The sequence below is a fragment of the Frankliniella occidentalis genome, unplaced genomic scaffold (assembly GCF_000697945.3).
Source record: "Frankliniella occidentalis isolate FOCC.00 unplaced genomic scaffold, Focc_3.1 Scaffold24, whole genome shotgun sequence".
In the NCBI taxonomy this organism is placed as follows: Eukaryota; Metazoa; Arthropoda; class Insecta; order Thysanoptera; family Thripidae; genus Frankliniella; species Frankliniella occidentalis.
In genome coordinates this window covers 1,651,679-1,665,996 of record NW_026267154.1, presented here as the reverse complement: position 1 = coordinate 1,665,996, position 14,318 = coordinate 1,651,679, and the positions used below count along the sequence as shown (strand labels likewise).

Sequence of the window (14,318 nt, the reverse complement as noted above, 5' to 3'; positions counted from 1 at the left end):
GGGGGCTGAAATCTGAGAGGGGGGAGTGTCACTTCCTGTGACATGACTCAGTGCTACAGCTAAGGCTTCACTGCACGGTCTGCATTGGCTCCAGGAAATGTGGAGTGTTCTGCCCCTGAAATAGACGCCAAGAAATTGTGTTTGCGGGGACTGTCTGACAGGGTGCCATTTTTTCTATGATTTCAGCGTGAGTGTATCTCGGTCCATGTCGGGCAAGCCGGTGTGCAAATCGGCAATGCGTGCTGGGAACTTTACTGCCTGGAGCACGGAATACAACCTGACGGGCAGATGCCCTCAGACAAGACCGTGGGTGGAGGCGATGATTCCTTCAACACCTTTTTTTCGGAGACGGGAGCTGGAAAGCATGTCCCTAGAGCTGTCTTCATCGATCTTGAACCAACTGTAGTTGATGAGGTCAGAACTGGCACCTACCGCCAGCTCTTCCATCCAGAACAACTCATCACTGGCAAGGAGGATGCTGCCAACAACTATGCACGTGGCCACTACACCATTGGCAAAGAGATTGTTGACATCGTGCTCGACCGTCTCCGCAAATTGGCTGATCAGTGCACTGGCCTGCAAGGGTTCCTCATCTTCCATTCATTTGGAGGTGGTACCGGGTCAGGCTTTACATCTCTCTTAATGGAGCGTCTCTCTGTGGACTATGGCAAGAAAAGTAAACTGGAGTTTGCTGTGTACCCTGCACCCCAGGTAAAACATGAACAGACAATATTTTTAGAAAATTATGTCTATCTATTATTTTAATCTAACTTTTATATTTAATTTCAGGTTTCTACTGCCGTTGTGGAACCCTACAACTCCATCCTCACCACTCACACAACTCTTGAGCACTCTGACTGTGCGTTCATGGTTGACAATGAGGCCATCTATGACCTCTGCCGCCGTAATTTGGATATTGAGCGCCCCACTTACACCAACTTGAACCGTCTTATTGGCCAGATTGTCTCTTCAATAACAGCCTCACTCAGATTTGATGGAGCTTTGAATGTTGACCTGACAGAGTTCCAGACCAACTTGGTGCCCTACCCCCGTATTCATTTTCCCCTTGTCACTTATGCCCCTGTAATTTCTGCTGAGAAGGCTTACCATGAGCAACTGTCAGTAGCTGAAATGACAAATTCTTGCTTTGAGCCAGCCAACCAGATGGTGAAGTGTGACCCTCGCCATGGAAAGTACATGGCCTGTTGCCTTTTGTACCGAGGTGACGTTGTGCCCAAGGATGTCAATGCCGCCATCGCCAACATCAAAACTAAGAAGAGCATCCAATTTGTTGATTGGTGCCCTACTGGCTTCAAGGTTGGCATCAACTACCAACCCCCAACCGTCGTCCCTGGTGGTGACTTGGCCAAGGTTGCAAGAGCAGTCTGCATGCTTTCCAATACCACAGCCATTGCTGAGGCATGGGCTCGCCTCAATCATAAATTCGACCTGATGTACGCCAAGCGTGCCTTTGTTCACTGGTATGTTGGAGAGGGTATGGAGGAGGGAGAATTCTCCGAGGCACGCGAGGATCTTGCTGCGTTGGAGAAGGACTATGAAGAAGTTGGTATGGACTCAGTTGATGGGGATGAGGGTGGTGAGGAATACTAAATGTTACTCACTTGATGTTTGTTGAATTTTATACATATTATTTACCAACATGACATGAGGCTTTATTAATGCTTTTTATATTATTAAATGTCTTTCCCAAACTTGACACGGGTTCCTTTTTCTTCCCCTGATAATCTAGTTGAATGCAAGGTATCTTTGACTAGTCATTTTATGTAATTTGTTATTGTTGCTGTTCACAGTACTGGTAATGTAGGATGTTAGGAATTCAGTCAAAAAGCTGTCCGTATTTGAAATTTAATACATACTTCATTTATTTTGTACACTTGACACATGCTGAGTTTTTTTGTGTCTTCGAAATGATGATACATCAGTGAAGGTCCTTTTACAAATATCACATGAAAATTGCTTGCCTGAGTGAATCATCATATGCCTGGAAAGTCCTGATGGATGGCAAAATGCCTTCTCACAGAGAAGACAAGGATACTGTCGTATCTCGTATATTGTTTGATGATGTTGCTTAACATGATTGGCAAGTCCCTCTTTCTGGGTATAACTCTTGTTACAATCATTACATGCAAATGGCTTATCATCTGTATGAGTTAGAATATGCCTTTGAAGAATTTCTTTCTGAGTAAAGTCACGATCACACAAAATACATTTAAAAGGTTTTTCACCAGAATGAATACGCTCATGGCGTGTCAAGGCATTTTTACCTTTAAACCATTTGTTACAAACTGTACAGACGACTCCATTACATTTGGAGTGAGATGCTTCATGCTTTTTTAGTTGACTAACACTGCTGAAGGTCTTGTCACAAATATTACATGGTAAAGAAGGTTGCTTCACCACTTCCGTAGTAGTCGTTTTCTGGACAGGTACTGGACATGTAGATGATGTGTCAAGGACTTGAGGACTTTTTGTACTTTTAAAGGTGAATTGTGATATACTCTCAGAAAGAGTATCTATTTTATCACTATTTGCTAGTCCGCTAATTGTGGCATTGTGTTCTATCAATCTACTGACATCTGTAGAAATTAGAAGTATCTTGGGTACTGTATTCACACTTTCTTGTGGATTATACATGCACTGGGTGAGCTCAGCTTGTGCCTTCTGAGAAGGTACTTCAACAGTTAACTTCGAGTCGACAATGTTTCCTTGCATAGTTGGGTGATCAATATTATCCTGAAAGGGTGACGAGCAAACAAAATCTGTCTTGCTGCCCTGTACCTGAAGTTCAGAGCTTTTAGGTCCAAGTTCATCACTTTCATGGCAGATAACTAGTGATGATTGTTCAATGTTCAGGAGATTATCTTCAACTGTTTGCTGAGTTTGTTCAGAAATGTCTGGTTCAACAGTGTTGAAGTCAAGAGGAGCAGGAGACGAGGGTCTCTCTCCATCAACCAGAGCAGATCCATACAGTGCGCGAGCCTGAAGACAAAATTGATTACAGGGGGCATTACTCTTTGCTATCGATAGGACATAGTTCTGTTAGAAATAAATCTGTAACAAACCTCAGCAAGTTTTATTTTTCTTGACACTAAATGTTGCAGTTTGGCATCTACGCCAAGAGATTTTTTCTTAAATTTGGTAAAGGTCCACAGCTGCGATAAACAGGATGCACAAACCTGAGTGGGCATGCCTGGCATTGATTTTTTAATCTGAAAAGTATCACATTTACAAATTTAAAAAAAAAGAAGTAAAATGTAAAATCTTGAAAGGGTAAAATGGTACATTTCATAGTGACACACTTGTTTACATGTTATCTGATGTAGGTTAGGACATCACAACAATCTTAAATATTAAAAGACTTACATCAATGTCGAGTCCATCCCTAAAAAGATCCACGATAGGAGTATTAGAAAGTGGATTGTCTCCGGCTATCTGTATCATTACGAGTTTAGGGTCTTTTTCACAGCTTAACATGCAGAGACGACACAAATGCTCGACGTCAGAAATATCATTCACATCCAAGTCTGGGTTTAACCCACTAATTGAAAATAAAGAGCCCAGGCTCTGACATTCGCTTGCGCTGTTATCGCGCATTTTTCCAACAAATTATCCACCTTTCCCTGGACTTTCACGAAATATTTCGGTTTGTTTATGATGTGTGTAATGTTTTTGTTTGTAGTCTTGTGATGTGATTGTGATTGGCATCCGCTGCGAGACTACTGGTAGCCGGGAAAATTAAATTTCGTCAGAGGTCAGGCCGGTCAGGCGGAAGCACCGAACGGTTGACTCTTTTATCTAGTGGTGCTGATAAACGCACAACTAGAGTAATCAAACCAAACAAGCATAAGGTTTATTTTCAATTTATTTAAATGAGGGATAGTTACAGACAGGTCAAAGTCAAATGCGTAACATTTGCATCAAACAACATTCTAAGGAATGCACTGAGATCAAGAGTTTTTAAAAAATCCCAATAATAAAACATTAATAAAACCATATACATAGGTGCAGTGCAATGCACATGCTTAAAGATGAACACATGGACAAAACCAATCAGTTTGGACATATTTCAATATTTCCTGCAACATTACAAGAAAAAACATTGAACAACATTTGAACATCTCCAACAGGAGGTATGTAATTGCATTAGATGCATTGGCATAATTGCATTGAAACCAATAACTTGTCTAGGAAAATTGCTCTCATAACAAGCAGCAATTTGAAAGTTGATAATGTAAAAAGCAAATACTGCTTGCAGGTTACATTTTTCCAAGTAATTTTATCCAATACAAATTAAGAAACTAATTTCTGTAAGAGTTGCTAATTGCATAGAATTTAAAATCCCATTCAATATGACAAAAAAACAAAACAAATAAAAACAAAAAAACAATAAGACCAAGGGATGCTATCATCTCAAAAAAGTTAAAACCCCAGCTAACCAGTCTACAATTAAAAGGACAAAACGCTTACATTTACTTCCCAAGCTTTATCTTGTAAATTCCAAATATTTTTGGCAGACATCAGAACACCACTGTGTATTTTCTAAATCTGAGAAGCTTATACATCAAAGCAGTCTTACTCTTAGTAAGAAAGGAGTCTTCAGATGACCACCCATCTAAATAATATACCTACAGTAGTTTAAATAAACATTTCACGTAAAAGTTGCAAACTTTGAAGCTATTGTAAAAGTGTCCAACTTGGCGGATACCAGCAAATTCTATAAACACAACATTTTCAAAATAATAAAAGATAGGTCCAACTGGAAATTACTTCTCTTTCAATCCTTGAAAATCTCTTAAGAAAAGCTCAAGATCAGAGTCATTCAGTTTATATGAAAAGAGTGGACAAAGTTGCACCTTTACTTCTTTTCCCAAACAACTATAAATCCAAACAAAAAGAAAAACAGTATTACAGAACATTTTCTAAAACCTTGTGGGACTCAGTAAAGACCACAACTAATAAAGAACACAACCATCATGAGACAGTGACTAGACAAGAAAATGGGATAACCTACAAGTGGATAATGGATTACCTGGCCATGTACAACTTTACATGCATAATATAGTCTATAAAAAGTTATTATTAGCAGCTACCTGACATACTGTGGAACCACACTCAAGAACTCCAGTTTGACCTCAGAGCAAGTCCGATGCATGTCAGCTGACAAAGGACATACAGAACACTATTGAGTTGGTTGATTAATTGGGCAGTAATCATTACACATAATGAAGTCTTTCTAAAATTACCATTCTAAAACAATTATACTTTAGCAAGCGAGATCAAACTGACAAAACACTTGTGTTCATGATTGAGATTGCTAGGCTGAGTCATTTTTGACTGATAAAAAATTCATATTTACCACATAAATGTTTGTGGTGGAAAAAAAGTTGAACCAGTCAAGTAGAATGTAATAAGAAGAACTTTGATCATGATAATAGAAGAAACATCACAGATATCAGATAAGAACATATTCAATGAACTATATACAAACATTCTCTTTGTTAACAAACCTGCATTACTTCTTTAATACATATGTACAAATTTAATTAATTTAACCATGCATTCTTTTAACTCATTCCACTTGTTAAATAAAGGCCTAGAAAAGGTCACATGTAAATCTTTCATAAAATGTCAAAGAAGAAAATCTACTAAAAATTAGACAAGAAAACAATAAAAACACACATGCTGTTAAATTAAAACCAAACAAGTTCAAGGTATCTAAGAAAAATGGTTGAGGGAGAAATTGCATATAAGAAAAGACCAGCAAAATATAAATGTTGTGGAAAAACGTTTTGTGCCATGTAACTCATGAATGGAGAACATGATTCATGTCAAGACTAACTGTAGTCACTCATCCACTACTGCACTAACATCAATGAAATCAAGTCATCATATTTTCATATCCTAAATATAATGGAGTAAAGCAATGGTGGTCATGAAGAATATCTGCTAGTTTTGGGGTTGTTTTTTTTTTTTTCTTCAGGACTGTTTCAGAAAAGCTGCTGAATTAGTATGCAGCTAATCCAAGAAATACCTATTTAAAGCTTGGATGAAAATTGATACAATCCACTAGCGTCATTCAAAATAATTTAAAAACAGAGATGCATTAACTGCACAGGACTAATTCTGAAGAAAACAGTAAATAGTTAAATGAAGCACAGAATTAAAGTTAACTGTGATATCCCAAACATTGTGAGAAGAACGGAGTGAAAACCTCAAACCACAATAGCTAAGAGACATTGGGGACAAATGGTGTGGACCGAGTAGCATGTGGAACTTTTAACTGGTAAAACAGATTATGTTGAAATTTGAAACTCACTAAATCCACCAATTCAATCAATAACAAATGCCTGTAACTTAAGAAAGAAGGCTTAAGTCTGATATTTTAGATTGTTATGGCTTGAGGTCATTTTTTTCACTAAATTTTGTCATGAGTTTTAACCTGCTAGAAATCTCAATAGTGATTTCGTTCAAGGCGGTCAGCCAATCTTATTGGAACACAAATGGAACAGTCAGCTCGGTGGCAGGTTTTCCAATGGCGATATATTTGTTTAGAAGATGTACAATGAGGAAAATGACATGCTAAGTCTTGCTGGCAGGTGCTCATGTGACCAAGTACTTCTCTGAATGTTGCGCAGTGTGGAAGCTGACACTAAAAGTGAAAGAAAAAAATATTAGTTAAAGAAAGGAACAAAATTTGCAAAGTAACTCCAGAAGATATGTCCAAACACTTACAAATTCATGAAGTTGCTTGCGTCTGCACTGGAAAGCATGCAATATCAGAACCAAATGCTGTTGAATAAAGCGCCTCTTTTCAGCTCTGGGATTAGGAGGACCCAAGGCACCAGGATTTTGAGCACCCTGAACTACAGCATGAGGGCGGCGGGCAGGAACTAGTACTGGAGCCATTTGACCAATTTTGGTAGAATTCTAGAGGGAAAAAAACTTCTTTCAAACTCATCCTGCAGAAAAATGTGCTGTCTAGAATAATCATCTAAAACTTACGGAGACATTAGGCCCTATGTTTCCCGGTGGGTCAGTAGAGGCAGATGAACTGGGCTGAGTGCGCTTGTAAGGATGTCCTGATGTGCTTGCAGAGCTTGATGATGGATTCCCTGAATTTGAGCTGCTCTGTGCAGGGCCACTCTTAAGAGCATTTCTTTTTGGAATATATCGGTGGGCATAAGTACCAGGTCCCACAGTCATATTAATACCTACACAAAATGAGAGAAAATATACCATTATTAGATACAGTTGTTCAGCTTTGTGATATATTACATTAATACATAATTTGCCTCTGATCCCAGTTTCTCAGTCTGTGTGTGTGTGTGTAGTACCTTGTCAGGAGCCTATGAAGAGTATTTTATTTGTTCAACACCACAATCAATTCACACGAATATCTTTCTAACACGAAAAATGTAAAGTGAAAGTAACAGGCAAGCTGCTATTGTAAATTACGAAAGGGTGCCATAAGCATAGGCCACAGACCAAACACACCGTGTCGCGCTAGGCTAGGGATGGCCTAAAATGCACGGGGTGCAGTCTTGCCCCTGCGCCTATTTCACCAACGTACGATTTCGAATTTCATGAACTTAGATTTACAGAGATTTTACGATAAACAAATTAAACCGAACCCCAAACGCATCACATCAGCCCCCACTGATTGAATACTTTCAACAAAAAGTGTTCTAACCGCGCCTTGCATTCATGTCAAAAGTGAATATAAACATATGCCAAATCAAAACGTCTTGGCCCGTCAAGAAAACTAACTTTTCATTCGAATCTCAAGACGCTGGAGTCTTCAGCATTTCACCCTCGACATAATATAATTGCGTGACACAGAAAATTGTTTTCTAAACAAACTGCTTGAAAAGGGAAAATGGTTGATTTTTCCTCAGACGACAGGCATCAGCCGTGCGAATTTGTAATGGACTGCTCTTGACATACACACACATCCGACATCTCACCCCTTTCTCGAGGAAAAGAAAGCAGAAAGGGCTGTAGCGCGAGTCGACTGATTAGTGCGGGATTTACTCACCGATTCCTTTTTCCTGGAGGAAAAGAGGTAGGCTGCTCCGACAAGGAGAAGGAAATCGTCACTTCACCTTTGACAGGTGCTGAGACCACCGACCAGTTATGGCGAACCTGAACAGAACAGAGTATACAACAAATGTTACCGGCGCGCCCTCTCCCGCCCGTTACGTAAAACGTTATGAGAGCAGCTGTTGTTGTTGCTGTTGTCGCTGACGTCACAGCGCGCACGACGTCATGTTGTTGTTTGTTTGTGGTAGCAGCCGCTGCCGCCAACTCAGGGGGTTGAAGTAGAAGTTAGTGCTGTTTTTATTTTGTTATTTTTTTAAACCATTCTTTCACTTTAAAGACGCCCACTCTGAGATTATTAAATGGCTAGTCATGTTAAAAGTTCAAAATTGGAGGTCAACAACCTAACAATGTTTTAAAAAAACTAAATTCATATACCTACATCCTATCTACTTTTTCTGCAAGTTTGTTATTTTCCTTAGCAACCATTCCTGTTCATAGCAACTAGCAACTGTCACAACACAAACACAAACATACAATCTGGTTAGGAAGGTTGTGCTACTTGATTAATTTGTCCAGTGTCAATGGACTCTACAATTCCTTTGAATATCAATTTTGATGACCTTACAGACGATGAAAGGGATGATATCGCACAGTCTTTATGTGGAGAAAACTTAGACAAATCAAATAACATCAACCAATTGAAAAGTTCTGTGAAACTTTTGCAAAGATGTTTGGGCTTTAAAGTAGAACAGGTAATTGAACAAGTACTCGATATATTTTGTTATTGGTTCAGGTTAAATTTTGTTGCCTAACAATACTGATCCAGCAGTTCATGTTATCTCCTCACAGGTCATAAGCCTTGGTTTGGAATTAGATGAGTTGGCATCAAAACAAGGTGCAGAGGAGGCACGTCTTGTTCAAGAGCTTAACGATTTAAGAGCGCAGCTTACTAAGAGCTCCCGAGAAAACATCCAAAATGGTTGGTTACCTCTTCAGAGTAGACAAATCTGCAAACATTTTTTTTTATCTTCAATTTAATTTTGTTCCAATTCCAGGTGTTGAATCTGAAGATGACATTCGGCAGCTCCTGCATGTATCTGAGCTCAATGCTCAGAAACTGCTTGCTGAGGTACAAGCCCAAGAACAGGAGCAATTATCAAATAAGATTGAAATTGAAAAGGTTTGGCTTTAAATTTGTTGTTGAGAGGGAAAACTTAGCTCCATATTAAGTTTTCTGCATTCATTATTTTCAGTTGGAAAGCCAACTCGCTGCAATTGAAAATGACCGACTCCAGCTCAAACGAGAACTATCCGCCTTGAAAGAAGAGATTCATGATCAGCACAAGGAGGTAGAGACTGACATGCAAGAACCACAGAAAAAACACCATCAGCTTGTTGAGTCACTGCGACAGAAAAATAAACACTTGTCTCATCTCTTGAATGATATTGAGGTATGGATTTAGGTAAAAGACATCCAGACTGGTGTTTGGTGAATTTGGCTCCATTTTAAATTTTTATTACCTCATTTTAGACATCGGAAAAAGAAAATATTGTTTTGAGAGAGAAGCTCACAAATGTAAAGATCGAACTTGCTGAAGCCACAAAAAATATTATGCACATTACAGGAGATATAGTCACTCTCCAAATTACCAAGGAAGAACTTTCAGGTATCAACTGACTTATTTGATACATGTGCGGTATTTTGTATTTTCATTTTTCTCTGCTCACTTCATAAATTTTATGCCTCCAGAGAAACTGCGTCATTCAGAACAAATGTGCGAAGCTCTTAGCCAACAAATTCAAGAGCTTGTAAGTGAAAAAGAAAAAAGAGACGCAGAACTCGAGTGTTTTGAGGAGGAAGTTGATGTCCGTATTCAGGAATGGAAGGTTAGTACCAAGTACCACTATGCAACCAAATCGAATAAGTATTACATGATACTTTTCAACTTAAAACGTATGGTGTCTTCACCTTTTCAAGGAAATTGCCATTCTGAAAGAAGGAGAGTTGAGTGACCTAAGGGAACAACTGACCCATCAAAGTCTGAAAGGACAGTACATCATGAAGAACTGTGAGTCAGAACAGATCATTCTTCTGTCTCAAGTAAGTTTAATTTTTCATATCAGATTATCATTAAGGCTGTTGCGTTCATAGATTGCTAAGTTATCTTTTCCTCTTTATTTTACTCCTTATAGACCTTGCAAAAAAGGGAGTCTCAAATTGATGAACTTCAATCTCAGCTTACTCAAGCCACTAAAGATCTCAATGAAACCACTTCACTATTAGAGAACATGCACAGAGCTTCCGAATTGTAAGTTCTGCGGAAACTATATTCCTGCAACAACTCATTTACAGGGGGTAAAATTAACTGTTGTTTTATTGTAAAGATCTCAGGCTGGCCCAGTTCCAAAAGATATTGAAGTAACAGAAAAACAATTATTAGCAGCAGAAGAAAAAATTAAAATTCTTGAAGAGAAGCTGCAAGATGCTGAAAATGATGCTGTTGGTAAATCCGAAGAGGTGATTTCTTCTTTGATTTGTCTCTGATAATTGAAAATTATTTGAATCCCTTGTGGAAAGCTAGAGCAGGTCTGATTAAGGATCCATACTGCTCACTTTGACCCTACACTTTACAATATGCTCAGATGCAGTCACTTCACTGCAACTCAGAAGCACTGCTGTCACTCTTGTGAAGCTGTCAAATGAGAGTGAAGGGGTTTATCTGAGCCATCATGTCTACTCAGATTGCTGAGTGGAGGTTGTATTTGACCTGTAGGTTGTATTATATCTGAGCCCTCGTGCTAATATTTCAAATTCTTTCAGATCACAAAGTTAATCATACAATTACGGGGCTATGAAGCAGGAGAATTTGGTCTTACTGAGGCTCTAGCTCAAATTAAAGAGTTGTCTCTTCAAAAAGCTGTACGTGACAAACATATAGAGCAGCTTGTTGAGACAGCCAACTCCTTGAGACACACCAGTGATTGCTTGCAGGAAGAGAATCTCACCCTCAGGTATAAACCTACATTTACAATGTCTCTTTGCCGGCAATAACATTGAAAATTTAATGTTGTCCAATTTTTGTTCAATTTGTCAAATATTACATTTTCTTCTAGGGAAAGGCTGCATATTTCTCCTGAAGAGCAAGTTCTAACCAGTACTGTTGTACTAAAGAATAAAGAACAAAATGTTTATAAAGTTCAACAGCAGCGTATTGACCGCTTAGAGGAAGATTTGATTAGTGCTAAGATGGATGTATGTTCTCTTTTATGATAGTAAACTTAAATTTTTGATCTTTCATCCCTCTCAATTTCTAAAAGTTACTATTTTATTTTTTTCCCTTTTGCATTATGTCAGAGGCGATTTTTAAGTCAGCAAATTTTATCTCTCAAGAACAAACTCTGTGATTTTCAAAAACACCCTCAAGATGTTCAAAAACCAGGTACGTAATATGATATGGTGCATATTACACATGTATAAAAATGGCAGTAGTATAAGTGTCCTGAAACATTCAATAATAATTGCAAAATTTTTGCAAGAGATCAGAGTAATTAAACAGCTATGAAAACATAGTCCTTCAAAATTTTAACCAATCCAGAAATTTTTTTTGAATGTGTAGGAAACAAGCAACAAAATAGACAGCAAGCTGATGCCAGAGCAGCAGCCAGGAAGATAAGAGCTCTCCAACAAGAGCAACGTCAACTGGATAATGAACACCAAGTGTTAATTGAAGAAAATGAAGCTTTGAGGCAAGGATTGCATGATATTTTGGACAGCGTTCACAATCAAGATGGTGAGCTAAACAGGGTAATCATTTTTACAACTATTAAATATTTATTATTCTAAAATTTTTATATCATCTGAATTTTTCAGGGAAAAGTAATGTTCGACTAGAGTCAAAAGTTTTGGAACAGTTACTACATGCTCTGGATAGTCGACATATCAGTGGGTGGTACCATCCTGCAATGAGAATACAGGCAAAAGTCAATGCTGTAGAGGGGAGTAATGAAGCACTTAGAGAGCAACTGCATAGCATGAGGTCTGCAAAATCTCAGAATCCAAGTTTCTAATTTGAAATATGTGTGAAGTTGTATTTAATCAAAGAAATTCTTTGTTTGTAGGGAGGAAGAGTTAAAAATACAAGACGAATTACATAAGGCTAAACTTCACATTGCAGAATTGGAAGGAAACATGACAGAAGCGCAGGCACCTTCACATCCTACGGATGAGGCTTGTAGTCAAAAATTGAAAACTGAAAAAGAATCTCTACCCTTTGTTCTTCCAGTAGAACTCTCTGCTCAAGGATGTGATCTCATTTCAAAGATGAACAACCATCTTCTGCAAGTTTTACATGTATACACTTTACTTCTTTCAATGTCTTTATTTTATGAGACAATTATTTCTTAAGTTGTGTTACTTACATTAACTCCCATCTTCCTTTTTGGGGGGGCGGGTAGGAGAATGAAGTTGAAAAATCTCACATGAACGAAACTGTGAGGATACAAAAAGAGTTTCAGCTTCACCTAGATGATGTGGTTTCTCAACTTACTCAGACCATTCAGCAACAGAATACAGAGAAACAGAGATGGGAGGAGGAGAAATCAAAACTGGAAGATGACATTGTGTCAATGAAAGCAAACCTGGCTGCCTCTGAAGCAAGAATAAGTCAACTTAGCAGTTTGTGGGATACATTTGCCGCTCAGGTGGGTTTTTCCTTCCAACATATTCCCATAAGGAAAATGTTGTATCCACAATCATCTCATTTGTGATCTCGTTATGACGTACGAGGTCACGACTTTAGCACTTGTAACGTCACAAGTGCAAAACCTGTGACCTTACTTGTCAGAAAGAGATCACAATGAGGTCATCATGGTCATATGTTTTCCTTGGGTTTGGATGCTATGTCAGGGGCTTAGTAGCATGAGAACTCAGTTCATAATTTATATGGCTGAATCCCTCTGTTTGTTTTAGGATGAAATCAAAAGTGGAATTGTAAAAGACATTTACAATGCAGTTGATCTCTTGGCAGAAAAAGAGAAATACTGTAGAATTGCCAAGTCAGCTCTCCAATATGCTCAGAACACAAAGAATCAATGCAAAGTAACCAAATCGGAATGGAATACAAGCAAAGATAGACTTATGAAACAGATGAAAGATCTGTTAAAATTTAAAGTTTGTATCGACCAATGCAATTCATCGTTTTGTTTTTAGGTCTTGATTTCTGGAAAATACTTATATTGCATACATGTTTCTGAACATTTTGACAGAAAACTTCACTTCTTCGTATGACCGATTTGCAAATGATGTCAATAAATAGTGTGCCTGTTGCAAGCTTAATTGCTGCAAATAAACAAAGAGAAGAAATTGCTTTCAAGTACAACCAGCTCCTCAGGCAGCTTGAAATAAGTGTAGGCATACTTGCATTGTGTGTTAGGTATGAAGGTCAGTCATTCCATTTTTTTTCAATTTTTTTCATTTGTCTGAAGGAGAATAAATCCAGTATGAAGATAAAGCAATTGATGACTGAGCTTGAACAAGAGAGAGATGTAAAACACGATTTAGCAAGAAGATTAGAAGATGTTAATAAAAAGCTATGGTCAAAAAATATTGACAGTAATGATTCATCTCAAGAATTGGTAATTAATAACATTGTGAAAGCTCTCTTTTTATCTGCTGTTCAGTAATAACACGTCTTTGCATCTTGATCCAGAGCACTCTATTAGCCAGAACTGAGGCAGAAGCATTAAGGGACAAACATCATGCTCAGCATGCTGAAAAAATGGCTGGAATTATTAAAGGTACATCAACAGTAGATTCATTGAGAGAATGAATTGTTTTCTGACTTTCATGTATGTTGTGATATTTATTTAACTACTCTTAAATGCTTGGTACCAGAGGAGGTTAAACTACTTTCTGGACGCTGCTCAATGCTGGAAGAGGAAGTTGTTGCTCTTCTTAAAACAAATCAAGAAAATAAAATTGAAACCAGTTTCTTTTGCCACTTGTGTTCAATAAGGAACAAGTCAGGTGATGAAGATAGTGTGGAGTCTCAGCTTTCTAAGGCACAAGCAGAGGTGGTTGGTATCTCTATTTATCAAAATCTAAATTCACAGTACAAAAACATTTTTAGCAGATGATACTTCCAGTATCACTGCTTGTACAATACCTACTTTAACATATAAGAAGCTAATATGAAGCTAATATGAAGCCCCCACCTATATATATTAAAGCACCCATTATATTAGAGCCCCCAGGGGAT

At 38.1% G+C, this 14,318-nt stretch overlaps 4 protein-coding genes across 5 annotated transcripts in view; 2 read left to right on the top strand and 2 right to left on the bottom strand.

The window, feature by feature from the left end:
• The window catches only part of LOC113211680 (tubulin alpha-1 chain), a 2,812-nt gene extending 1,095 nt beyond the window's left edge, over nt 1–1,717 (top strand). The window contains exons 2-3 of the mRNA XM_026430133.2: nt 187–711; nt 790–1,717. Coding sequence (XP_026285918.1) covers nt 187–711; nt 790–1,611 — 1,347 coding nt within the window. The 3' untranslated portion in view covers nt 1,612–1,717. The remainder of the gene's footprint in view (nt 1–186; nt 712–789) is intronic.
• Nucleotides 1,718–1,852: 135 nt separating this feature from the next.
• On the bottom strand, nt 1,853–3,725 carry LOC113211679 (zinc finger protein 2-like). The gene is made up of 3 exons (XM_026430132.2): nt 3,385–3,725; nt 3,084–3,230; nt 1,853–3,000 (listed from the first exon to the last, which is right to left on the bottom strand). The coding sequence occupies exons 1-3, from the start codon at nt 3,613–3,615 to the stop codon at nt 1,879–1,881; spliced, it is 1,500 nt and encodes a 499-aa protein (XP_026285917.1). The 5' UTR covers nt 3,616–3,725; the 3' UTR covers nt 1,853–1,878.
• A 140-nt stretch (nt 3,726–3,865) lies between these two features.
• On the bottom strand, nt 3,866–8,529 carry LOC113211682 (histone lysine acetyltransferase CREBBP). 2 transcript variants are annotated; one of them, XM_026430135.2, is made up of 4 exons: nt 8,057–8,529; nt 7,024–7,232; nt 6,754–6,948; nt 3,866–6,670 (listed from the first exon to the last, which is right to left on the bottom strand). In XM_026430135.2, exons 2-4 carry the CDS (start codon nt 7,222–7,224, stop codon nt 6,473–6,475), a joined length of 594 nt encoding a protein of 197 aa, XP_026285920.1. In that variant the 5' UTR covers nt 7,225–7,232; nt 8,057–8,529; the 3' UTR covers nt 3,866–6,472. The 2 variants fall into 2 exon arrangements, with proteins under 2 accessions (XP_026285920.1, XP_026285919.1); XM_026430134.2 differs by lacking the exon at nt 8,057–8,529 and adding an exon at nt 7,789–7,955.
• The window catches only part of LOC113211678 (centrosomal protein of 290 kDa), an 11,379-nt gene continuing 5,481 nt past the window's right edge, over nt 8,421–14,318 (top strand). The window contains exons 1-23 of the mRNA XM_052265108.1: nt 8,421–8,453; nt 8,541–8,601; nt 8,689–8,813; nt 8,911–9,040; nt 9,117–9,241; nt 9,315–9,512; nt 9,593–9,728; nt 9,812–9,948; nt 10,040–10,162; nt 10,255–10,370; nt 10,447–10,579; nt 10,883–11,073; nt 11,176–11,314; nt 11,417–11,501; nt 11,679–11,852; nt 11,933–12,098; nt 12,181–12,412; nt 12,517–12,762; nt 13,031–13,231; nt 13,327–13,467; nt 13,546–13,695; nt 13,770–13,857; nt 13,955–14,136. Of these exons, the coding sequence (XP_052121068.1) occupies nt 8,421–8,453; nt 8,541–8,601; nt 8,689–8,813; nt 8,911–9,040; nt 9,117–9,241; nt 9,315–9,512; nt 9,593–9,728; nt 9,812–9,948; nt 10,040–10,162; nt 10,255–10,370; nt 10,447–10,579; nt 10,883–11,073; nt 11,176–11,314; nt 11,417–11,501; nt 11,679–11,852; nt 11,933–12,098; nt 12,181–12,412; nt 12,517–12,762; nt 13,031–13,231; nt 13,327–13,467; nt 13,546–13,695; nt 13,770–13,857; nt 13,955–14,136 (3,312 nt within the window). The remainder of the gene's footprint in view (nt 8,454–8,540; nt 8,602–8,688; nt 8,814–8,910; nt 9,041–9,116; nt 9,242–9,314; nt 9,513–9,592; nt 9,729–9,811; nt 9,949–10,039; nt 10,163–10,254; nt 10,371–10,446; nt 10,580–10,882; nt 11,074–11,175; nt 11,315–11,416; nt 11,502–11,678; nt 11,853–11,932; nt 12,099–12,180; nt 12,413–12,516; nt 12,763–13,030; nt 13,232–13,326; nt 13,468–13,545; nt 13,696–13,769; nt 13,858–13,954; nt 14,137–14,318) is intronic.

Bases quoted from the DNA above. Each gene is read 5' to 3' on its own strand.
- LOC113211682 (XM_026430134.2), bottom strand. The intron at 6,949-7,023 runs GTAAGTTTTAGA...TTTTCCCTCTAG, and splicing joins ACATAGGGCCTAATGTCTCC to AATTCTACCAAAATTGGTCA. The intron at 6,671-6,753 runs GTAAGTGTTTGG...TTTCACTTTTAG, and splicing joins GCAAGCAACTTCATGAATTT to TGTCAGCTTCCACACTGCGC.
- LOC113211679 (XM_026430132.2), bottom strand. From the start codon at position 3,615: ATGCGCGATAACAGCGCAAGCGAATGTCAGAGCCTGGGCTCTTTATTT. The intron at 3,231-3,384 runs GTAAGTCTTTTA...GATACTTTTCAG, and splicing joins GGGATGGACTCGACATTGAT to ATTAAAAAATCAATGCCAGG. The intron at 3,001-3,083 runs GTTTGTTACAGA...TTTTGTCTTCAG, and splicing joins GAAAAATAAAACTTGCTGAG to GCTCGCGCACTGTATGGATC.